Source organism: Hylaeus anthracinus, unplaced genomic scaffold, assembly GCF_026225885.1.
Source record: "Hylaeus anthracinus isolate JK02 unplaced genomic scaffold, UHH_iyHylAnth1.0_haploid 11997, whole genome shotgun sequence".
Classification (NCBI taxonomy): domain Eukaryota; kingdom Metazoa; phylum Arthropoda; class Insecta; order Hymenoptera; family Colletidae; genus Hylaeus; species Hylaeus anthracinus.
Window position 1 is genome coordinate 9843721 of NW_026534344.1, and position 25008 is coordinate 9868728.

At 32.9% G+C, this 25008-nt stretch overlaps 3 protein-coding genes across 4 annotated transcripts; 1 reads left to right on the forward strand and 2 right to left on the reverse strand.

Annotated features, from left to right (window-relative positions):
• Positions 1-3241: 3241 nt before the first annotated feature.
• Positions 3242-16374, forward strand: LOC128889720 (DNA-dependent protein kinase catalytic subunit-like). The gene is made up of 9 exons (XM_054147622.1): positions 3242-3545; positions 3604-3856; positions 4003-4184; positions 4280-4442; positions 4506-4624; positions 4694-12313; positions 12674-15004; positions 15118-16026; positions 16089-16374. Exons 2-9 carry the CDS (start codon positions 3733-3735, stop codon positions 16164-16166), a joined length of 11526 nt encoding a protein of 3841 aa, XP_054003597.1. The 5' UTR covers positions 3242-3545; positions 3604-3732; the 3' UTR covers positions 16167-16374.
• A 215-nt stretch (positions 16375-16589) lies between these two features.
• LOC128889721 (cell division cycle 5-like protein) lies at positions 16590-20328 on the reverse strand. Its single transcript, XM_054147624.1, has 11 exons — positions 20020-20328; positions 19675-19940; positions 19154-19284; positions 18582-19084; positions 18332-18506; positions 17821-18255; positions 17628-17746; positions 17400-17564; positions 17221-17328; positions 16978-17151; positions 16590-16890 (listed from the first exon to the last, which is right to left on the reverse strand). The coding sequence occupies exons 1-11, from the start codon at positions 20062-20064 to the stop codon at positions 16669-16671; spliced, it is 2343 nt and encodes a 780-aa protein (XP_054003599.1). The 5' UTR covers positions 20065-20328; the 3' UTR covers positions 16590-16668.
• Positions 20329-20473: 145 nt separating this feature from the next.
• LOC128889722 (exocyst complex component 3) lies at positions 20474-24750 on the reverse strand. 2 transcript variants are annotated; one of them, XM_054147626.1, is made up of 2 exons: positions 23843-23978; positions 20474-23645 (listed from the first exon to the last, which is right to left on the reverse strand). In XM_054147626.1, the coding sequence occupies exons 1-2, from the start codon at positions 23851-23853 to the stop codon at positions 21782-21784; spliced, it is 1875 nt and encodes a 624-aa protein (XP_054003601.1). In that variant the 5' UTR covers positions 23854-23978; the 3' UTR covers positions 20474-21781. The 2 variants fall into 2 exon arrangements, with proteins under 2 accessions (XP_054003601.1, XP_054003600.1); XM_054147625.1 differs by having other exon boundaries at positions 20474-24750.
• Between the last annotated feature and the right edge of the window lie 258 nt (positions 24751-25008).

Below are 25008 nucleotides of genomic sequence, written 5' to 3' on the forward strand. Positions count from 1 at the left end.
CCCTCTTTACTTACTCTGGTATGAATATTAGATCATGAATCTTCCACCGTAATTATTCTACTTTTCAACGTAAATGTTGTACCTTATAAATACTCAATTAAGTTTCCTTACAAGAACTTAATGTATTTTAAGTCTACTTACTCGGCTTATGAATTAGATCATTATAGTTCCATCGTAATTGCTTTATTTTATAAACATGAATATTGTATTTTGTAAATACTTAATTAAGTTTCTTTCCAAAAATTTAATATATTCTAAATCTAGTTACTCAGTTATGGATTAAATGTTTAATGTCCAATCGTAACTACTTTGTTTTTCGAATGTGAATATCGTGCTTTGTAAATACTTAATTAAGTTTTCTCGGCATGTATTCTAAATTAAGTACAACTCTCTGTCAACTTAACGTTTTCCAATAAACAGATAAATATTCAATAATAATGTCCATTTAAATAATCCTCCTTATAACAATAAGCAAATAACATAAAATATAACTTTGTATTTAAGTTTGACTTTGAATGCATTTTCGAAACATTCTGTTAATTGTTTCAATTTCATTCTTAATACCGAATTTGTCGAGTTCTATTTTAATTTAGATTTTTAACAATTATATTCGTATTACAATTGTCGTGGCTATTCTAAAAATGCACGTTAAAGTAAATATTTGTTCAATGATTACGTCAAATGACTCGTAATCAATTGTTTAATTATACACGAATAACATTTATATGTCCTGCCAACTTGTAACAATACACAGTTACATAAAGCGTTCTATTGAGAACAATTTTGTATGTGTCTTTTTAGCCAAAATACATCACCTTTATTCGCTTATTTTCGCTTACTATTAATTTAGATTTATCTTCATCATCGCACATTATTTTGTCGAGTTTATTTCCTCAGACAACTTATATACGCATTTAAAATAGAAACAATAGATGACCACCCACTTTTATACATACGCACACGCATACGCATACAGTAATCAATATAGTGTTTCGCGAAATTAATGTTCCATTATAAAGCGTACGAATTGAAAAACTTGTTTTCATTATACTTATTTTAGGTATACTTCCTTAATCTTAAAATTAACCACATTTCTTTTAATTACCGTCTATTTAAATCATTTTTGCAAAACTTTCAATTACGTACAACTAAAATAGATCGAATGAGATTATACTTGGGCTTATTTTTATTGGAAAAATCTCACTAGCTTGTTGATAATAATGTCATGGAGGTATAACGAGAAATGTAACAATTTTTAATTTCCATTAAAAGCTATCATATTCGACAAAACATATGAAAAGGACAAAGACTTCCAGGATGAATACGATGATCTCTGGTTCAAGATTAATTAAGAATGTTGAATGTCAGTCATAAATAAAAGAATTATTTTAACAAAGAATCAATCCTAATCAAAATAATCAGACAATTAGTTCTTATTTTATCGACGCAGTATTAAATACTCATATGAAGATTTTTCATTTCATTTTCAATACTTAATCTTGTTAATTTCTTTTATTTATATTTTATATTATATTTTCATTTATATATTACATTAATTGCTACACAGTAATTCTGTCTAGTGTGATATTTTACTTTGAATAATTATTAATTTAACAAACGGTTAAACTGATTCTTTTGTAGTTTTAAATGTTTAAGTTTGTATTACAATTGTTGTGAATATTTTAGAGATCCCTGTTAAAGTACGTATTTGTTTAATAACTATACAGAGTATAATTTTGATTAAAAATACTGTGTACTTTAAAAGTATGCTTTAATATACTTTGATGTATGTGGACTTGAAAGAGTACTTTAATAACAGTACACTTAACATCATTAATCGAAAAATTAATTAATTTGTTTACTTGTGTTCCTGAACTTTTAATGTTAAGAATTATATATACATGTACATAAGTTTAGCGGTAAGTTATAAAGGTTTAATGAAAGAGCCAGTATATTCACGAATGTAGATCAATATCTACTGCGTCTGCGTACGAGAAACGAGGTACAGTATAGAAACCCGTACATTGTTTAGACCCAAATTATACAAAATTATGTCAAATTCCTTAGTCACTTAAACTGAACTCACAATACGATTAGTTCAATTATACATATTTATTTTATATTATATACATGTACACATGTAATAGATGAGTGGATAAGATGTCTAATGGATAGTAAAGATTAATTCCATAGACCATCACATAGATATACTTTATAAATTAATGTGTGCTCTATTAACGTCTGTAAATTAATGTAATTAGCTGCACTTTGTATATTAATACAATTAATGACAATTAATGCATTCTATAAATTAATGACCTCTATTAACATCAATGTAATTAAAGTCTATTAATACAATTAATGACAAGTAATGAACCCTATAAATTAACAAGTGTTTTATATATTAATGCACTCTATAAACAAAATTAGAATTTACATTAACGTAATGTGTTATCTCATTTCTAAATTTAGTAATTTGTTCTGTAGTTTTATAGTAATTATAAATAATTTGTTTAAGAAACTATACAGGGTGTTTCAAAAATGTTGTAACACCTTGAAATGGATGGTTCGGGAGGTGATTTGAAACAACTTTTTCCTTAGCGAAAATGTTGTCCGAGGCTTCGTTGAGGAGATATTAAAGGAAAACACTGACCAATCAGAGCGCGCGTATACCGTTGGAGCAGCCGCAGTAGCGAAGACTATGAGCTAAGCGGCCGTGTCAATGTCCTTCGATGCACGTCGAGTCACTTGTTCGCGTACCAGCGCGGCTGCTTAGCTCGTAGCCTTCGCTACGCGGCCGCTCCAACGGTATACGCGCGCTCTGATTGGTCAGTGTTTTCCTTTAATATCTCCTCAACGAAGCCTCGGACAACATTTTCGCTAAGGAAAAAGTTGTTTCAAATCTACTGCGTCTGCTCCCGAACCACCTCTTCCAAGGTGTTACAACATTTTTGAGACACCCTGTATAGATCCATGTAATATTCTCTTTTACTACTCTGTACTACTGTCCGGACAATTGTCCGATTATTTATCGGTAAAGTATTTGGTTAATTAATTGGTAAAATATATTTCTACAAGACGATTAACCAAATACTTTTGTTAACAGACAATAAACTGTTAAAATTATTTTGATCAATTAAAATTAATTTTTAAACTAATTAATTTAGAAGTTTTTGTTTTAATTAATTTTGTTGTATTACAAAATTCTCTGTAAAATGTAACCTCTGTTACAATTATAAATTCGGTAGTTCTTTATGGAATCGGTAAATAGTTTTAAAAACTCTTATGGTTAATTGTCCGGTAATTTACCAGCTGTGAGTAGGTAAAATAAGTAAAAAATATATTTTACCGGTAAAACCGAATCACTACTAACCATGGGATTAAAATTTAATTCGACCTATTCACTACAAGATGACTGCACTTTCCATTTTAAAAACGCACATTATTTTAGCTATGTTTGTTTGTAGTTACAATTGAACGGGATGGCAAGGATAACTCTAATAACTTTTATGACAGTACCATTCGCTGCTAAATGACACACAACAGTTAGTCAACGAATTATCAAATAATTGTTATCTTTTATTTTAATCATTTTTATTGTAGGTGTCGGTCAATGTTCTCGAGTTAACCCATAGCTCTTGACTGGTTTTATACTATCAAATGAATAAGTAAAAGTTAAGATTTAACCAAACGTATACAGGTGTTTGTATCTAATTTTATTGTCGGCGAAACATGGATTCGTTTGAAACGTTTATGGATATTTTCGAACGGACTATAAAAGAAAGAAACAGCAGTTATCTTACAGAAACTTTAAAAAATAGAACGTATTTTCAACATATATCGAAAACCGATAGCGGTACGTGTTGATGGGAAAATAAATATTATTTTCTATTTTGCGATATTATGTTACGATATTGTGTCTATTATATTACATTTTCGATTAAATTTATAAAGAAAATACATTTTGTCATTTATATTTAATGTTTGGTGCTTTTTCATTAGAATTGGTGTTATCTATATTGTTCAATAAAGAGAAAGGTTTATTATGTTTTATTAATAATGAACTGGGAAGATCTATACCTCAAAAAGGTTTTGATAGAGCAATTAAAGAGGCATTCGATCTTCTTGAATTCATCATGTGTCAATTTTCTGATATATTTGAGCCCTATATTATTGATGCCAAGGTATTGGTTTATAATTTACACAAACACTACTTAATACATTTTAAGTAATGCAATTAATAAAAACAGTAATTAATTATAACTTTATTTGATTATAGAACACATGTCAGCAGGCACTTGTAACACGATGCACATCATTTATTCAAAAAGCTGCATGTAGCGCCTTCAGTAAATTGATAGAATTATTTAAAGAATATGAAACTGAATTAGATGAAACCATAACAAAATTTGTGTCTTTGTTTCATTTAATGGATATTAAAGGTATTATAACTTACACTTGTTTTATGTATAACTTAATACGAAGGCTTTCTTAACTAATCGTAGAGAGAAGTTTGTTATTATCTATACTTGGAAAAATCGCACAGCACAACCCAGATATTCCAGAAATACAGGAATATTCTAATATGATTTTTCAACAACTACACAATGACTTTAAAAAGCAGGTACAGTACTTAATTAATATTTGTAATGTACAAATTTTGAATTTTGAATTTTGAATTTTGAATTTGCAGTACAATTCATCTCAATCAAATGACATATTTCAAATATATTTTGATACTTATTCAAATATATTGGATGTACTCTCAAGCGAAGAGAAAGAAAAGTACCATGAAGAATTATATAAATGGATCAAAGATCTAAGTCGTCCTGAGAAGTATAACATTAAGAAGGTTACATTGAGATCAGCAGTTTATTTATTATCTCATCATATTGTTCTGTTTCGTGATTTTGTTTATCGCGATCATGAGTACTGGTATGAACTATTAACAAAACTTGTTAAAGAAAAAAATGTAGACTGTAGCAAATGTGGACAGCATGCTTTGATGAGCTTTTATCAATTAATTGGAAAAACTTTAATTGACAAAACTTCAGAGGATGATAGAGCAGTATTTTTGTATTTCAAAAATATTTTTGACAAGCAACTAAATAATAATGAACAAACAAATTCGGAAATGTTACGTTTGATTGTGTATGGCTTTAGTCAAATGGCTGCACCATGTAAACGGTATCTCACTAATAAAGATGTGACAGATATGTTCACTCTGATTACTCATTGTGCAATGCCACTTTGTTTTAGAGATGACTTACAACAATCACACTTGGAAAGTATTTGTAATTATCAAGAAGCTCTGTCTGAAATAATATTGCACACATCAGACCTATCAATCAACCAACTTAATGTGATCTTAAAGCTTAGCATTCTTTTGGTTAAAAGGTTTCCTGACCTTCCTATAATTGGTCGAAATCCTGCAATTACATCGTTAATAAATACCATTATTAATGTCGGGATAGTCAGTAGAAACCTTCTACAAGAATTTCTTTATAATTTAATTCAGGAAGGCATAATATGGTCTTGTTCGCATACTTTACTCGTTGATGCGGAATTACAACGAGGACTAAATAATCTTGAAGATCTCCCGACGTGTTATAAAAATTATCTACCTTTATGGACACAACTTCTGAAACCAAACATGTATAAAGAACACAGAGAAGTTGCACAAGAAGTAGTTGATGCAACGATGCACGTATGCATCATATTAATTAGTAAATTAAATTTGAATACAAAAACGAAAGAAGATAATGTATACTCGGATGCAGCCTTTTCTCAAATTGCTGATAATGAAGAAGATTTTAGAATCTTCGTTAACATCGTAGATTTATACGTCGATATAATCAATAAATTAGAGTCTTCAATGTTAACAAACGTTATACACAAATTCTTGTTAAAAATAGTCAGTATGTCTTACAAACATCCTTTAATATCAGGATTTTATAAGTTAGTACATGCAACTTTTAAACATATTTCCACCTTTACAAAAGATGAAATCGAAACAGATATAGTCGAACTATTATATAAGTACTTAATCAATGTGTTGAATTTAGTTTCCTCATTTTCTAATGAATTATTAACTACGTGTTTGTTGTTAATTTTGGATACACCAAAAATGTATATAGAGTACATATTTGACAGTACAATTCCAGTATTCAGAATTGCTTTCATTGTTGGTTTGAGCGACTTTGAAGTAGCTTGTACTGCTTTGAATGCTTTAAAATCATGGACGAGCCATTTGGACAATCAACGTACAAATAAATTTCTAAGAGAAGTTGTACCATTCCTAGTACCATACTTGCACAGTGAAGAAAGCTCTGTAGAATTCTTACAAGACATTATAAAAACAAAACCAAAAGTTATTAAACACATATTGCAAAGAGATGATGAGAATACATTAGAAACATTTCAGAGGAAAGTTTTGTTATTCATTGCCTCTCTTGATACCGATATAATACAGAATTTTGTATACAAAAGATCTATGGACATAGGAGCAACTTGGGATAAGAAAGATTTACTTAAATACACTTTGCCAAACATGGAAGTAAATATTTATTTTGATAAAATTCTATCACGATTGATTTTACTAGCTCAACATTCTGGGGACAGAAGAACGAAAATAATTGCCTGTGAAGCACTTCATTCGGTAACAGCGTTTCTTCTAGGCAAAATGTCGCAACATTTCTCATCTGATCCTGATAAATTTGTTCCCACGTGTATGACATTATGTCCAGCTCTATTTAGCTTAGGCTGTGATCACGATGAAGCAGCGAGAAAAATTTTTCAACCTTTAGTGCTGCAATTAACCCATTGGCTTAGTTCAGAATTTATGATTAAATCTTTGGCAACTACAAACTTTTTAGATTCGCTTTTCGAAAGTTTGTGCGATGATTCCAATTCATCAGTTAGAGAATTTTCTGGGATGTGCTTGGCTGAATTTACCAAGTGGTCCATAAAGCAGACTAATACCAATGTGAAAATACAGCAAAACATTAGCGACGTCATATATAAAATGATAAATTTAGCGCTTCACCCATCTACGTCTAAACGAGTAGCAGCTGCAACAGCTTTCAATCACCTTTACACTATCTTACGTGAAAATGAAGAAATCGTGTCCATATATTGGTTGGAAATTTTATATTCCTTTGTCAAAAGTTTGGATGGTTGCAACAATCTTTCGATTATCACTGCTCTCGATCATGTTGAGCGAGTTTTAATAGCAAAACGCAATTTATTGAATTTAAAGTACCACGTTCGTAAGAAGCCACCCGAATTTGAGGGTTCAACTTTAACGCATGCAATACATTGGTTGCTCATTCAGTGTGGCTGCATAGATCAATGTTGTAGAGCAAAATGTATGGAATTGGTTCTTAAACTTTCTGAACATATAACAAACTGTGACTCAGCAGAAACAATGATAAATAATTATATCGACATCTATGGAATCGAACATTTCAACCATATACTATTGAAGGATTTAAATATAAAGCTGGAAAGCCTCTCTTGTAATAACATTCTACCCCTTCTAAGAAGTCTTGATTGTTACATTTGGTTAATACGGAACAATCTTATAAATGTACAATTGTTATTCGCAAGTTCAAATTCGGAAAGAGAAGTAATTTTCAATTGTACAAAGAATTTTATTCATCTTATGAATAAGATTAAAATAGAAACAAAAGAAGATGATTTTATTATGTTATCAAAAGAACTTGAAGATTTACAAACGTTACGTTGTAAATTAATAATAACTATGTTTGATTGCTTACAAATCCTTTTGAATTTTGATGATAATTTGATACCAGCTTTTCTTTTTACCCAAGATCTGTTTCAATTAATTTCAAAATGCATAATGTGTCCACAAGTTATAGGCTTTGATATGAAAAATCTTGAAATCACAGAAGCACTTCCATTAGTCATGGGAAATTTGTTGCAAGCAATAATGAAGAAACCAGATGACTCGTTATTGTGTCGTGTTAAACAAGAACTATCTGCACATGTGGAGAAACATATAAACAGTTTCATTGATTTAGACAAAATTTTGTTTGATACAGATACCTGTAGTAAACTGAAACATTATATTCGGGGTTTAAACCTTCTAGAACAACATAACATTCTTCATCAGCTACCCAACGCAACGCAATTGATTGAACAACCGGAGGATAAAGTTACACGTATTTTCAAAGCCTTGGCAAAAGAACAAATAGGAGAACTTGTTTGTGTAAATATTAAACCATTAGTGAAAGATTACCTACAGATCTTCATGGAACTGTTACTTATGCATTATAAGCCATCAATGACAAAAACACTAATTGAATTAATTGAAACTAATACAATGCTTGAACAAGGCTTCACAAAAGTCGAGCACGGAATCTACTTTTTAAATATATTTGCAAATGAAATATTTCAATATATGTTAAAAGACACGGAAAAGACTATGCAAGTATTCGATCACGTGTTGCGAAAAAATCCGACCCTTTTGTTAACAATAACAGAGCAATTGTTCCTGTTTGTAAAACAACGTAAAAAAGAATTGCATAACTATACAGAGATTTTAGTAGACACCGCCATCAAAAGATTTACCATGTTTGAAAGAGCTGTGAATAATCTGAAACCTAGGAAACAAAAATTGATAAGTATTTATGGAATTGCTGTTCATTTAAAGGAGAAACCAACGGAAGCGGTGTCTCTGAACAATGATTTCTATACATGGATTCTCAGTCAACTGACGACAAATTCCGATCTAGAATACAAAATTCAGATCCTCCAAAATTTTCTCATTTGCTTGACTGGCATGACGTCTAATACGGAATTGTTTGTTATTTTAAGCACTCTACAAAGCGGTAAATCAGCGGTGTGCCCAAACGATTTCTTACAGAAAAACGTGAAAGCTTTAAAAATAATTAATTGTTTCCAAACTTTATTAACGTTGTTGCCAGTGACCAAATCAATGGCAGTATTCAAGTCTGTAATCCTATTCGCGGCTGGAATTGCCGAACATTTGTGCAATGAAACCACGAACGAGTATCTGCAAAAGTATTGTATTTCGATTACTACCGAATACGCTTCGGAATCTATAGAAGCAGCGTACAAATTATTTATGAACTTGAATGCAGAACTCAACGAGAGATTCGATATATTACGCACATTTCTTTTACCGTTATTTGAATTTTGCAGAATCACTGAAATACGTCGATTCTTCGAGAAAAATATTAGAGAAATATATACCACTATTGACCAAGGACTTATTGGGAACAATTCGGATATGAAACAACTTATAGTATCAAAAATAGGGTGTTACGAACTGATTGCGAAATTATTTGCAAAGATACCTATGAATGAAATAAATGATACTGAGAGTGTTATTGTACGGAATGCTATCGACGATGTAAAAACTGGAAAAGAATTCGTACAGAGTTTATACAGCAGCGTACTCAACGTGCGAATGTTGAAAACCTCTGAAGCAGAACATAAGGAAATAATGAGATTGCTGCACTGCTCTGCGTATAACTGTTCCATAGCGATTGTAGCTTTAAAAGAAGATGAAATATCTTATGTAAGCGTGACTTTAGAGAACAAGAATAAGGGACAATTTATTTGGGAAAATATCGTGGATTGTCAGAAGAAATACAACCTTCAGCAGACGTTCAAGGAATATCCGAAGCATCGTAAGAAGCTGATTAATATAAGAAAAAGCATGAAGCAGAAACAGAATCCTGGACGATACTCGTACATTTATAGTTACGACCTATCAACTTGTACTTTAAATGAAGATATAAACGCTTACGATTTTAACGAAATGGTCGTACATAGTACGCCTAACTACACCAACAAAGAAGAAAGCATGAGTCTATTATTTGAAATTGACGAGTTAAATAATCACGAATGTATGGAATCCATTTGCGGAGTTTTAAGTCATATGATATCGGAAGATATATCTACACCGCCTACTGATGATGATATCGTAATACCTTTATGGTTAAAATATTTTTGCAATTCTATGATGTCGACAAATTATGACAATGTCCGTTTATTCATGCTGAAAATTGTCTTGAACATGCAAACTGTATTCAAGCCTTACAAAAAAATATTCCTTCAACCGATAATACACGCTACGTATTCGTATTTAAAATTGAATCAGTTAAATTATGTTATTACTGATGTTATAGAGATGCTGATAGAATGGCAAGTTGTAAATTTTCCCGATGAAACTAATGGCAAAGCTATGATACAAAAGTTATGGGAAATGATCATTGGTAAAACTATCCCGAAGGCCAATGAGATTTCCAAAACTGTTTATAAATATAACATGACCTTGATAAAAACGATGCTTGAAATGTGGCAGACTTGTTTGAAACTGCCTATGAATTTGAATGATAGAATGAGGACTGCGCCCGAAGGCGCAGTATATTTAATATTAATTTGTATTGTTAATGGAATGATAAAAGACATTGTTCAAAGGAATGATATTATAGGCTTTTTGGAGAAGTCTTTAGAACGATGGCAGGATAACGAAGAAACAGTTTTGCAGTGTTGTGAATGTTTCAGTTTCATCATGAAGTTCATGGATGATGAAAATGATCAAACAAGTAGAAGGAGCGGCATAATAGAAAAAATTCAAAGTATATTAAGGCAAATGCAAACGACATTTAAAAACAGGCTGATTAAGTGTATTCTTGCACTTTGCAAAAGTTACCCGAATGCCGGTATTATTTATTTTGATTTTATTACTGCAAATATATTCAGAGTGGATTCATTGGGAAAATTAGATTGTCTAGAAATATTCCTGCTGTGTATACCTAAACTCAATGCCGATAAAATATTACAAGAATTGGATTACATAAAATTTCCTGATCTACTAAAAAATAAAATTTTGTCTTGCGAAAAAATTGCATTACAGATAATCGATTCTTTAGTTCTTATTCTTCCTCCATCAAATCTCTCACCTCTGGCAAATTTAGCCATTCCTTATGCGAAACACGAATCTTCTGAGTATAGAGAATGCACTTACAATATATTCATGAATATTTATAAGAAATATGCAGTTGATACATCCGAAGATAAAGATATAAGAGAGCTGATGCACAGCAGCAAAAAAATATTGCTTAATGGTGTACTGGATCTTGCTGATCAGTTGACAGAGAAGGTAGTGACTTTCTGGACCCAAGATGCACAATTAACGCGTGCTTGTACAGAAAGATTACTAGAAACTCTAAATATGTACACACCTGATGCTGGCAATACCTTTTTACCATTTGTGCTTTTAATGATCTTTGACCTTACCAAAAAGTCAAAAAGGTATACACATAAGATGTTTGAACCTTTACACAATTGCAATTATAGAGATTATAACATATCTCTCTCATGGAGAACCAAAAATTTGGGATCAAAGGCTCCACTTTTTGCTCCATCTTTAGCTAGTCAAATGAATCAAACATTGACTCAAGCGAGTGTTACATTACCAAGTACATCCTTTAATTATATGAACATGCGACAGTCTTTTAATTCTACTGCTGAATTCCAGCTTCGAGCGACACAAGATCTCGAATTCGAAGCAACTTACATTAATCAAGAGCCTCTATTAACGTTAAATGATTTAGAACATGACGATACTTTTAAAATACCAAAGGTGCCTCAACCTGCTTACAATAAAAAGTCGAAACGATTGCTGAGCAGTTCAACTGAAATATCTGCAGCTATACGACAAAAGGAAATAAAAAAGAAGATACAACGGAATGAAATGATAAAGGAAGAAGTAGCTCGTCAAAGAAGTAGTGTAAAACTGTACAGAAAATATAGAGTAGGAGATTTTCCAGATATTGAAATCTCCCATTCTATGTTAATTGAACCACTGCAGCAATTAGCAAAGAAAGATCAACTGATTTGTAAAGATTTAATAGTTTCCATTGTTTGTTCATTACTCGAAGAGTACGACCAGCATGATTTTGTAAAGAAAGTTACAGATAGTTTGAAACATATTATAGAGAATCAACATGGAAATAATTCTGCTATGGGTGCAATTTTAGAAATATTATTGACCACTCGTATAACAGATTGTCCACCAGAAGTTATTTCAAAGGTTTCAAGATTGAATAATTTGAACTTCCTTGGATCATTTGTTGTAGAAGAAAATTTAATTCATGGCACAAATGATACTGAACCGCCTAGAAAGAAAGCACGAAACGAGAATATTTCTGACTCGCGCAATGAGTGGTTACAGTTAACGAATCTTTATAAGTCCATGAATGACGTCGATGTAATCCTCAGCATTTTCAGAAATCATATCGAAGACGAAGATATACGGGTATGTATTTATCCATATAAATTTTAGTAGATTCGGTGAGTTTTATGTATAAGGGTGCAAAGTCGTACAATCTATTTAATTCGTGCTTTGCACTACTTTGCATTTGCTTATATACCTCTGTTCATAATTCTCTGTTGTCTGTTGGTGCCTACTGGTTCCCCTATTATAGCTCAGGTACCTCGGGATTGCTAAACCCGTACTGTAACTACAATCAAACGTAGCTACAGCCCCTGAGGGCTACATTTTATAATAAGTTTGTTATTTGTATTCTACTAAATATAAATGTAATTGTAGAGAATTGTAGAACATTAACTTGAATCATAGAAATTTGAAATGATACTAGAAATTTCTCAATTTCAGGAGGCATCACTAGCACAAGCAGATAATAATTGGGTTAAAGCAAAAGCAGCATACGAGAAGGCATATGAAACCGATGTGGAACTGGTCAAAGAACATTGTCTTCAAGGTTTATTCGAAAGTTTGAGCAACTTATGTTACTGGAGCGAAGTTGACGAGCATATACAGGAGAAACTAAATAGGAACTTAAACAACATTTGGGAGGATCCATGGAAAGACTGGATGTTCTCATGGTTGTTTGAAGCACATGTGCGCAGATTTTTAAATGGAGACTTCAACGATGCGTTTCGAGACAATGTAAAGGTCTTCGAGACTTGGTTGAATGATGAAGTAAAAGTGAAGTACATCAAACGATTCTTTGGAGAAGAATTATCTATATTTTTCCTACCCGATAAACTGGAAGCTGCTCGTGATTTTTTGGTAAACACGTTGGACCAAATGAGAGAACAATGGATTAGAATTCATCCTCTTTCCACTCAGTTAAGGACACATGGTCTGCAAAAGTTACGAATAATCAACGAGATATATAAGTTTATAGAGATTTTAAAAACAGCGGAAAACCCGTCCGACTTGAAAGAAGTATTAAAGTTTTGGAATAATAATGTACCCTCGGTGCAAGACTCTATTCTCATATGGGATAAATTAACATCTTACAGAATACACTTTATCGATTATCCGCTGAATAATAAATTAGAACAATGGAATTTGAATGAAACGCAAAACGAATCAGAAAGCTTAACCGCAGGTAATGGGACTGAGATCATTCATCAAATGCGCATGGTCACCTTTAACATGCGATTAAAAATAATCGAGGCAGCATTGAATCAGAAAAATAAACATATAGCGCAGAAGTACGTTTGCCAAATGGAGCAAAATTTAGGGAGTTATTCGGTGCATATGAAACATCAGTTTCTTTTAACTGTTGCAAAGTTGAAGTATTTGAATGGGGAGACTGCGTCGAACGTGAAGAAGAAGATGTCGAATTATACCTTCTCTTGGAAGCAATGTCATGATCTTCTAGAGCAGACTGGTCTTGATCCCACAACGAACGTTGACGTTCGATGGAAAATCAGTAAAGTAGCTTCAAAAATTGCGGATTTGAGCGAAGAAAACGAGACATTTTCTGAATTATTAACAAGGAATACTACGATTTTGAGCGCGATAAACGCAGAGAATAATGATTTAACTGCTATCAGAGATACGTTGAAAAATTACGGTTTCAATCACTTGAAAAAATGTTGCGAAACAACGACCACGAACATCAAAAAGTGCTACTTTATGCTCTCAAAGTACTGTTATGACAGATTATCGCGCGGAAATGGTAGTAATACTCAATTAAGCAAGGAGTTTGTGAAGTCTACGTTAAAGGCAATGATCTATGGATCTCTCGAAGCAGTACACTATTTTCCTTGCTTACTAAAACCGGAATATTTTGAGGATGAAGAGACGAGAAACATTTTCCTAAATGAGAGCGTAGGGGTTCAAACTTGGCTGTTTTTATCATGGCAGGCGCAACTGTTCTCGCATCTAGGGACGTCTATCGCCCCGTTAATCATACCCATCCTCAAACGAATCGTTGAAACTTATCCAAACGCGGTCATTTACACGTTACGCTTGACGGTGGAAATGAACCCAACACTTCTTAACGACGCTAGAACCTATGAAATTCGACAAATTCTCTACAACAGACCCGAAATAGAGCGATTTTTAATGGCGATGGAATACGTAGTTAAACCAGAATTGTACTTACGATATTACCTGCTTGAATTCTTAAAGAACTTGTCGCAAGGAACGTGCACGGCTGTGGATATGCTTCTAAAGAAGGTATATCCAAGTTCACGGGAGAACAAGAATAATCCACTACCAGGATCAATCTTCAGTAAGATTGCAGTTTATAAAAGTAAAATAAAAGAATTGGAGAACAAAACGCCTTCTAACATTAAGCAAATAGTAAAGAAAATGATTGAGACAATTAAGGATGCAGATACGTCTAAAGGCAAAGTGACGTTACAGAACTATAGCCCATGGTTACAGCAATTTTGTGAAAGAGACATAGAAATACCTGGACAGTATGTTGGCGACAGGAAACCTATGCCGCAGTACCATACAAAAATTATCAAGTTTGAGCCTAACATAAAAGTAATGCCATCATTGCGCAAACCTATTCGAATTACCATGGTGGGTAACGATGCAAAGGAATATCACTTCCTGGTTAAATTTGGAGAGGATTTAAGGCAAGATCAAAGATTGCAACAGTTGTTCACAATTATGAACAAAACATTGCACATCGATACTGCTTGCAAACAAAGACAGTTATTTATTGATACTTACCAGGTAAGTATTTAAATATACCAGATAAGGGGATTATATTTCAGGGGTGCAAAATGTGTTGTCTATTTAATATAGTTTTAATGTACTTTTATATAAATTAATAATGTATTATGCAGGTAATTCCATTGTCTAAAACAGTGGGTCTTATACAGTGGATAGAGAACACAAGATCTTTGGAGGAATTAATACATTTCACATTATCCAAAGAAGAGAGAGCTCAATATAATTCTATATATAGTCAATTTAAAGAGTGGATACGAGTGGCTGCACCATTCAAAAATGAACACGAGAGGTATAAAATAGCTACAATCAAGTATAGCGCCTCAAAAGTGATTGCTAAGATGACCGAGTTTATCAGTAAAACTCAATGGGACGGTTTACGTAGAACGCTCATGGTACTGTGCCCATCCATAGAAAGCTTCGTTACAATGAGACGAAATTTTATTACTAGTTATTCCACTATGTGTATCGCGCATTGGATTTTGGGTATCGGTGATCGACATCTTGGGAACACTGTTATCATTATCGATTCAGGACGTTGTTTGGGTATTGATTTTGGACTAGCCTTTGGAGCTGGTATCGATCAAAAGATTCCCGAGTTAATACCGTTTCGTCTAACGTCACAAATTCTTGGTTTGCTGAAGCCCTTTAATGAAAAGGATCTTTTGGGAGCAGTAATGACTCACACGCTACGAGCATTAAGGAACGAACCGGGTCCTATTCTGTCTTGCATGGACGTTTTTGTTCATGAACCGTTAAACTGGACGGAACACGTTAACAAGGAGTTAAAAGACAAAGATATCGATATCGATATCGAAGATGTAAAATGGGTACCCAGACAAAAGATCAAAGTGGTTATGAAAAAATTTGACGGAGTCAAACCATCTTTAATTACTTTGGAACAATTAAAAGAGCAACACAACGATGAATATTTCTATAGGTATTATTCTATAGTTACCGGGGATGACGACATTAAACGAACTCGAGCAAGAATAGGAAATAGCAATTTAACTCCCGAGCAACAGGTAACGTGTTACGATGTGTTATTTCTGCGATTACTTACAAAATAATTAATTGAATTTTTCAGGTTGAATGCTTACTGGACGAAGCAACCGACTTAAACATTATAGGTCGGTCATACGAAGGATGGAAACCATGGCTTTAAAATTTTTATTAATAGTTGCCTTCAAATTTATGAAGAGAACAGTAATATATTTTGTATATAAATCTATTTTTTATATTTTTTTTTAAATAAACGTTTCCATACGAATATGTACATACTGCTTGTATTGCATTAATATATCTGTCACTATGAATGTCACTCCGATAACGCGTTCCGTCGTTTAATAAAAGCAAACTATGAAACGTGAATTTGCTTTACCACGTTATTAAAACAAGTGATAAAATAAGAATACTTCTTTTACTTAATAACTGTACTATCATACTAATCGTTTGCATACAATAAATTACATTCACGTTAAATTCCTTCAGTCCAAAGGGTCTGAATCGTCATCAGTTATGCAGAATGTGAAATAAATTGTCTTTAATTATATAATATTAAAATCCGCGAGAATATTTTTCTCATGTATACAAAGTAAGTCTTTTATATTTCACAAAACGTTTACAATATTTGAGACGTATATTACAGTGAATTGTCCGGGTAATATTTAACATTGCTGCAATTGATCTTGCAATTGCGCGAATCGTGTTTGTAATACGCGTTCACGTTCTGTTTGTCTATTAACGTCTTCCATAAGCGCGTTTACTCGCCTTGGCACCGCTGCCTCTTCTTGTGTTTCCAAAAATTTAAACGTTGATAGCTCTAAATGAGCTTGTTCTATTTGTTCCCATAAATCGTGTAGCTGTTTTGTTAATACCTGTGCTCTAGTCTATTATAAAAAAGATTTATATATACCAATCATGATTGTATGTATCGCAATATAATCCTTTTATATAGTAAAAATAAACACGAGTACCTGATAACCGCCAGTAAGAACTTTCAATTTTTTTTCCATTCTAGCCGCTCGTTTAGCTTCCCCAGTCATATGCATGCGATTTTCTTCTAATTTTCTTTCGCATGCTTCTACTCTATCCTTTTTTGAAGCTAATGTAGCTCTTGTATATCGTTTTTGCGTTTCCAGATACAAAATCTGGTGAAAAATATTTGACAATAGATTAAACTCGAAATTTTATTTCGAATATGAAATATGTTACTGTACCTGTGATAAGCATTCTTCCCATACAGTTGTGTAAGAATCTAAACTAAGTTCTCCATGCGCCATACCTTCTTTAACAACTGCCATTTCATCGGTCAAGAGCTGTTTAGCCTAAATTAAATGTAAATATAATGTTCATTACATATGTTGAAGTAAGATATCGTATAATACAATTAACTTACAGCACTAAGTTCATCTTCTTCGAAATTAACATACGGATGCTGTTCTAAATATGTCTGCGCTTGGGCTAACGAACTTGAGGAACCCTTACGATTCTGTTGTACCGGATTCTGTAGTGAATCATATTGCAACATCGTAATCATTTCCCTTTTAATCAATTCCTCTGCCTAAAATTAAGCATTTGTTAAAAAATAAATAATTACCAGATAAATAAAAGCACGTGGTCATACCCTCTGTAAATCCGTTAATGGAGTATCCATGAATGGTCTTAAAATATTCATATTTACATCAACCGGTCGTGGTAAATCTCGTTGTATAACTTGTGATCGACGAGATAATTCTCTTTTTCCTATTAAATGTAATATATTACTACACAAATAATTCTTGTAGAATACGTAAGTTGATATTTAAGCAGTTACACACTTTGTTCTATTAATTCTTGTTGTTGCCTAGCATCTATATCAGCCTGATCTTCAATAATCTCCGTCGTAGGTGCAATAGTACTTTCATCTTTCGTTTCCCCTTCGGGAACTACTATCTCGTAGTCGTTACGCGGTGTTGGAAGAGCACTCAGGCCAGCACGTAATTGTTCTTTTACTTGTTTCTGAATTAACGGAGTCTCTGATCCCTCCAAACCTTCATCTGGATTAATGCTGAGCTTATCACGAACTGGCGTAGCTGCGAGAACTCCGTTTTGCGTTCGCGTAGACGCTGGCGTGTTAAACGAATTAGCGGGAGTACCATCGCTACGTTGCGAACGGAAAGGTGTAGCCAAAATTGTATTTGGTGTTGCTACAGCATTTGCGGAAGGCACAACACTGGTAAAATCTGAATTATTCAGGGGTGTATTTAAACCACCTGTAAGAAACAAAGACATTAATGCATATACGATCAAATTTCTGCGTCCTTTTGTCCTTTAGTTAAATTATATAACCTTTCAATGGAGTATCAACATGAGTAAGAGCCATAACATTTTGAGCTTCTTGAAGAATCCTATCTGCAGCAGCAGGAGTACGAGGAGTGGCAGCTGCATTTGTTGGTAAAGAATAATCAGCTAATAAACTATCAGATAATGTAATACCACTTTCAGTTGCAACTTCACGAGCAACCTATGTCAAACACCATAAATTGTATGTAAGCATACGATTAATATATTTAATTAATATACAGATAAAAGGATGTACCTCTGATGCTCTGCCAAGCTTAACAACTTGCTGCAATTCTTGATCAGATATTTGTGGTTCTGGTAAAACTAGTTTACTCCTTTTCTTAATAGGTTCTTCATTATTAAGCATTCCCATTGGAATATCGTTTTCTTTGCGTTGTTTTAACTTTTGTTTATCTTTTCTACGTTCCATTTCTTCTTTCTCTTGCCTCAATTCTCCATCTAAATGTTGCTGCCTCATTCTTGAGAAATCAATAGCAAGAGGATCAACATGCTCGTTAGATGTATCATAAAATCCAGCTGCTGGTCGTTTTTCAAATGGAACCTCAGAATTGTAATTAACTCCACGTTTACGTTTGTTCTTTTGTGATACAGTAATACCAGCAGCTCTTAATTCTCTACGTTTTTGTAAAGCAGCAAGCCTGCGAGCTTCTTCTAACTGTTTTTCTCTAGCTTTACGTTTTGCCTTTTTTCCTTGAGTATTTGCAAGTCTAGCACGTGCCTCGGATAACATCTCCAATTCTGAAAATTGCTACTCTTATTTTTGTTACGCATAACAAGAAATAATAGTTTCTAAAGTAAAGTATCTACCATCTTCGTCCATATCCTTAGGATCAGGTCTAGCAGGTTTTGTTTCTGGATTTGGATCAATTTCTCCTGGTTTTAGTTTACGAGGGTCATCTGCAGCATCGTCTCCTTCTTCTTTTTTCTGAGCTTGATCGCTAACATAAAGTGCAGTGAAAACTATGTGAAACTTAATTATATAAATATGTATAATTGCATTAATCTTAGGAAAATTGAGGATGAGCTAAGGGGCTTATTCAATTCCTAGTCATGTAATTTTTAAAATATGTCATTTCTCTTAAATAAAATATATCCAAAATATTATGTATTGCTTCATTGAAAATCTAATCTCATGTTAATATTTTTTGTATATAGTACATATTTGTTAATGTACAAAATTAGCATTAGGCATAAAATATTAGCTTTAAGAATAGATTTTTATTCAAAAATATGGAAAATGTAGATAAGGATAAGCCTCCTCTTAGTCTTTAAGATTACTTATGGCTCAGTCTTTCTAGAGTTAAGATTGTAAAACTTATCTAACTTACAGCAAATATTCGTAACGTTCCAAACATTGTGCAGCAGTACGCCCAATAATTGGAGCAATTGTTCTCCACTGTGTAGGCATCAATTTTGCAAGATGAAGAAGTTTTTCGTCTTCTTCTCTGCTCCATTCTGTTTTTTTGATACTCGGATCCAACCACTCAAACCAACGTGCTTTGCACTGTTTGGCAGATTTTCTATGTAAGAGAGATGCTATTCGACTCCACTGATTTTTGCCATATTTCATAACAGCGGCTTTCAAAATTTCATCCTGTAAAAACAAAAGACAAGTTTCAGAAGAGGAATTTTATAATCAAAACGTAGATTTTAGGTTAAGACTTAAAACTTACCTCGGTGTTCCGCCAAACACCACCTTTTATCATAATACGCGGCATTTTTTATGTATTTTGTCTTGTCTGTAATGAATAGAAATCGAAGCCGCGAGTTCCTCAAACACACGTGCTCCGTATCCCCAGGAGGTATTCCCAAGCGTTGATGTTGATGGATATTTTGCACCGCAAGATACCTGAAGCCACCATTGAGCGGGATTGAGCGTTGCTATCGTTAGTAATTGGTGTCACAAATTGGTGTTTGGTGGTTTGACGCTCAACTGCGCTCAGCTGGAGCAGTCGATACTGCAGCAGAGACATCAGTATAGAAGAGAACGAGGAATACCGATATTGTACGCGGTCTAAATTACTTTAATTTGTCTTCATCATAAAAATCTAAACTAATAAATTGATGGACGTCAAACACGTTTGATGGATTATATACGTATATACAAATTAATTTTTGTAAAGTGTATAATGAATAAAATACATTTTTACTAATAAAATACAACTGTACTATTTCTATTATATATAATTCGTATAATATATTTATCTTCCGATTTACATGTTCCTTTTTTTCCACGGCTGTTTTTAACAGCTTTGAAGAATAGAATTGAAGAAAAGAAAATATTATTTCATTTGTGAATATACATATACACACATATAAAATATGTGTAACAGTGTAAGTAGGGGCTCAACCGTGTACATGAGGACTCACTGTACATAAATCTATTACTCATAAATTATGTTTAATTGCATTTAATTGTTTTGTACACATTGCTTCGTAACAATAATATTAAGTGTTAAAAACGTATTTATAATCGTAATATTGTATAATTAAAAAAATAACATTTTTTTATTAACTTTGTTTTAAAATACAAGTATTACTTGTCACACAGAAATGATGTTAACGTATTTGCAGGATGTACAATGTATTTAAAAGCTTAATTAATTTACTCAATTTCCTACAAATGAGCTAAATGACAAATTTTAAATAATATACAATTCATAGGATCAATATCATTATTTCACACTGAATGAGTAATATTATTCTGATTGTTTGTATTGAATTATTTACCTCTTTTCTAAGTCGTTCGTATTTTTACATTATCACATACAGCTTCTGTATGTTTCATATAATATTTTAATCACCTCTAAAGTAAATAAATGTTTAAGCATAGTGTGTTATGGTATTTTACTTCTTTTTTATTGTTATGTTTTTTCTATTGATGATCATGTACCTCTATGACTATACATAAATACAATTATCTACAACAAATATCTAGATCAGTTCAGTTGCTAAGGCAGTGAATTAATTACTGTATTATTTATAATGTCAAATTCAAGCTGCAAAGGAGTAAGAATGTTAAAAAATCATGGCATGTGCAATGTGAAATATAATATATACATATACACATCTGTATACACACATATTTTTATATTCATACATACGTACATATTCGTTTTCATATTCTCATATTTTGTGTAACCAATATACAATAAAAGAATATTTGGTATTGAATATGCAATCACCCTTTTGAATGGTAAACGGTTAAATAAATAATTTTAATTTTGTTTAAATAAAAAAAAAAGTTTAGAAATACTTATTTACAATATGATTGCAATATGTGTTATCTATCAATTCTACTTCTAAGTATTTATTTGTATAGTATACTAGTTATTTTATCACTTAAGTACATTTTATCATTCCTACATCACCTTCATTGATGATATGTAAAAAACTAATTTGTAATTTGTTCTTTTTGTAATTTGTGTTTGAAGTTTAAGGTTTCCAACTAAGAAAACTATCCTGTATAACTATCTGCTTAAATATACTATCTGCGATAGATTGCGGGGCTTTACGATTACGTTGAGCTTCAAAAATGTATGAAACTTTTTCTCTTGCTTCACTACGAGAAATATCACCTCTGAGACCTAGTAATCTGACTAAATGATCTTCAGTCATATGAGGATATTTTTCAACCAAAGAATGTAGATCAAGTGAGAGAATTTCAGAGTCTTCACAACGTAATACCTCGGCAAGACGTTTAATTATTTCAAATGGTGAATTAAAGTTCCCTACTTTTGGAGCTATTCTATCAAAGAAGTTCTTCAATTTATCTGCTTCTGTCATTATTTTTGAAGTACATGTTAAACATTCGTCGTATGTTTTCAAAGAGATTTTTCTTTGCATCATAGCAGAAATGTAACGTTTTGCAATTAGATTCTGTGCTTCCATAATGACATACTCAAAATTTTTTGGGCATAAATGGTTGTAATCTTGAAAATAATCTTCCAAGGTTACACAAATAGTCTCTACTGGAATAGGAGATGACAACCACTTGGGTGTAATCAACTCTTGAAATAGTAACTCTAGATCCAAGAAAGATTCTTCTAATAGTATAGTTGCTGCTTCATTTCGTAACTCTTGATAATTCAATAACAGATTTTCAAATTTAATGGTGGCATGTTCACCGGTATTAGGAACCCAATAAATCTGTTTCATTTGCTGTGCTAATTCCGTAAATTGTAAGCAATTGTTAACAACTGTAATCATGTGATGAGTAAAGTATGGTACTTGACTTCTGTCCTCAAAATGTTTATTTTTAAATTCCAACATTGCTTGTCTGTACATAAATCCATATTTAATAACTTGTTCGATGCACAGAACTAATGCTTGTGCTGTTAAATCTGCACTAATGGTTTTTGTAACTTGAAGATTTTGATCGATCATTTGAAATATAATTACAGGTGCTGCTGTGTGATAATGTGCCTCTTGAGTGCTTCCTTCTGGCAACACTCCACACCACCAGTCAACTTTTTCAGTTTCTAAAGTCTTTCTCATCCAATCCTCGTAATTTTGACACATATTTTTCAAATATTTTTCTTGCAGGTCATTTATAATTTCAGGACTCAACAGGGGGCCGATATCGCTTGTATCAATATTTAATTCAGGATGTTGCATCAGCTCTGGTCCAGTATAAGTATTCATAATCCAGGATAGTAAGGAAACATATTCATTTCCTTCTAAACCATTTGCAATTATGTCTTTCAAATGCTGAGACAAGCTTGTATGATACATTTTAACCAAAGTACTTACAATATTATACCAAGGTGGAAAACAGGGTACACATAATGTTTTACCAACTCTCAAATCTTCTAAAATTAGAAGCCTTGTAAGTTCCAAGTACCTAACCAACCACATTTTATTATCTGCCCTTTCTTCAACATGAGTCCCTTCAATTCTATTAGCCACAGATTTTTCAAGAACTTTCATTGCCATGTCTTTCCATCTTTTAGGTCTTCCTGGTGGCATAAATCCACTTTGTTTATGCCTCTGAATCGCAAAATGATCTGCTTTTTCTTCCCTTTCTATAATTCTTAAAGCTGTTACAATAACTGTAGGCTCTTTCCTAACTGTGTTTAATGTACGGCTTAAGACCAATCTGATTTGCTTTTCCATTAACTGAGAAAGCATTTCAATGTCTTCTAGGTAAGCCTTTAACATGACTGTGTCTGCTGGTGATTGATTTGGAAGCTTATGAAGTTCGTATAGCAAATCATCTCTTGAGTTTTCAAGATCCATAATGCTTTGATGGGCATGTAAAAGTTTGCCTTCGTTTATCCACTGCTTAGTCTTTTCCACACTGTCGGGAACAGTAAAAGTATGTTTTAAATTTTCTTTGGCAGTAACGTATTGTGAATGACGCATATTCTCATCTTGAACAGCTTGCAACTTTGCATTGAGTTCTGGAACTTGACTGAATAACTGGCCAATATCATTCAAATCCTGTTTTACAGAGGCAATACTCTCTAAGGAACTTTGGAGTTGTTCGAAACCTACCCGAACTCCATCTAATTGACTTTGCATTGCAGTTTTGAGCATAGTTTCCACGGAAGCTTTTTTCCGGCTTATTCTACGTTTGTACATATCAATTTTTTCCAATTGACCTGGACGTTGCAACAAATTCGACACATATTTTGTTCCCCTTGCTTTGGCTTCCTCTTCCAATTTTTGCAGATCTTCCATTTTTAAAGCTGTTTTTCCTTAATTTACGTTAACCTATAAAACTGTTACTTATAAAACTCAAGGAATAATGAATTCCAATTAATCAGACACGTTCAAACGAAAAGCGTGCAAAACTATTTTGACATTTGTAAACCTTGGTTAGGGTACTTTAAGACACATTTACATCGAACAAATTGTTTTTTCAATATTTACAATGTGAATACACCTTGAGTGTTTAAAATACAAAGTTGTAGTGTAAACGCGCAGTAACTAATTCGTAAATTGACTCATCTCTACACATCTTTGTGGCACTCTGTATCCATGACTATCGTCCGTTCACAAGTTGGCCGAGGTAAACTAATTTTCTTTCTCACTCTGTCCCCCTCCTCCTGCTACCATGCGTTACGTCGTTATTGGCTACGGCCAATGACAAAGGACGACCGCGAACATACCGAGACAGAATGAAACAGAATGACGACTTTACAGCATCGGCGTAGCCTCCTAATCAAAGTGCTGACTATTACAGTCTTATAAACACTTACAAAGATAACGAAAACCCGAGAATAATTAGCCACGCCGATGCTGTGAAATCAATTCGTCTCACTCTGTTTCGATATGCTCGCCGTCGTCTCTTGTCACCGGCCGCAGCCAATGATAACACAGCGCATGGTGTCAGAAGAGGTGGAACAGAGTGAGAACCGTGTCCTTGGCTTGCTACTTGTCCGTGAACGCACGAACATCTGAGTATCCAAGTATCATCTACATATGTATAATTTTTTATGAACTTGGCGTCGAGACGCTACCGCGTCTCTAGATTCATGTTCTCCACTGAACTATACTTAACTATACTGTGACTATAGTCAAGTTTAGTTCAGTCATAAAACCAGTATTATTACTGTATTAAATAAAATATTCTCAGAAATGAACAATTCGACATATTACTACATGGGTTTACCATTTTATTATTTTATTTAAATTGAGGCTACTGTTAGGAAAATACG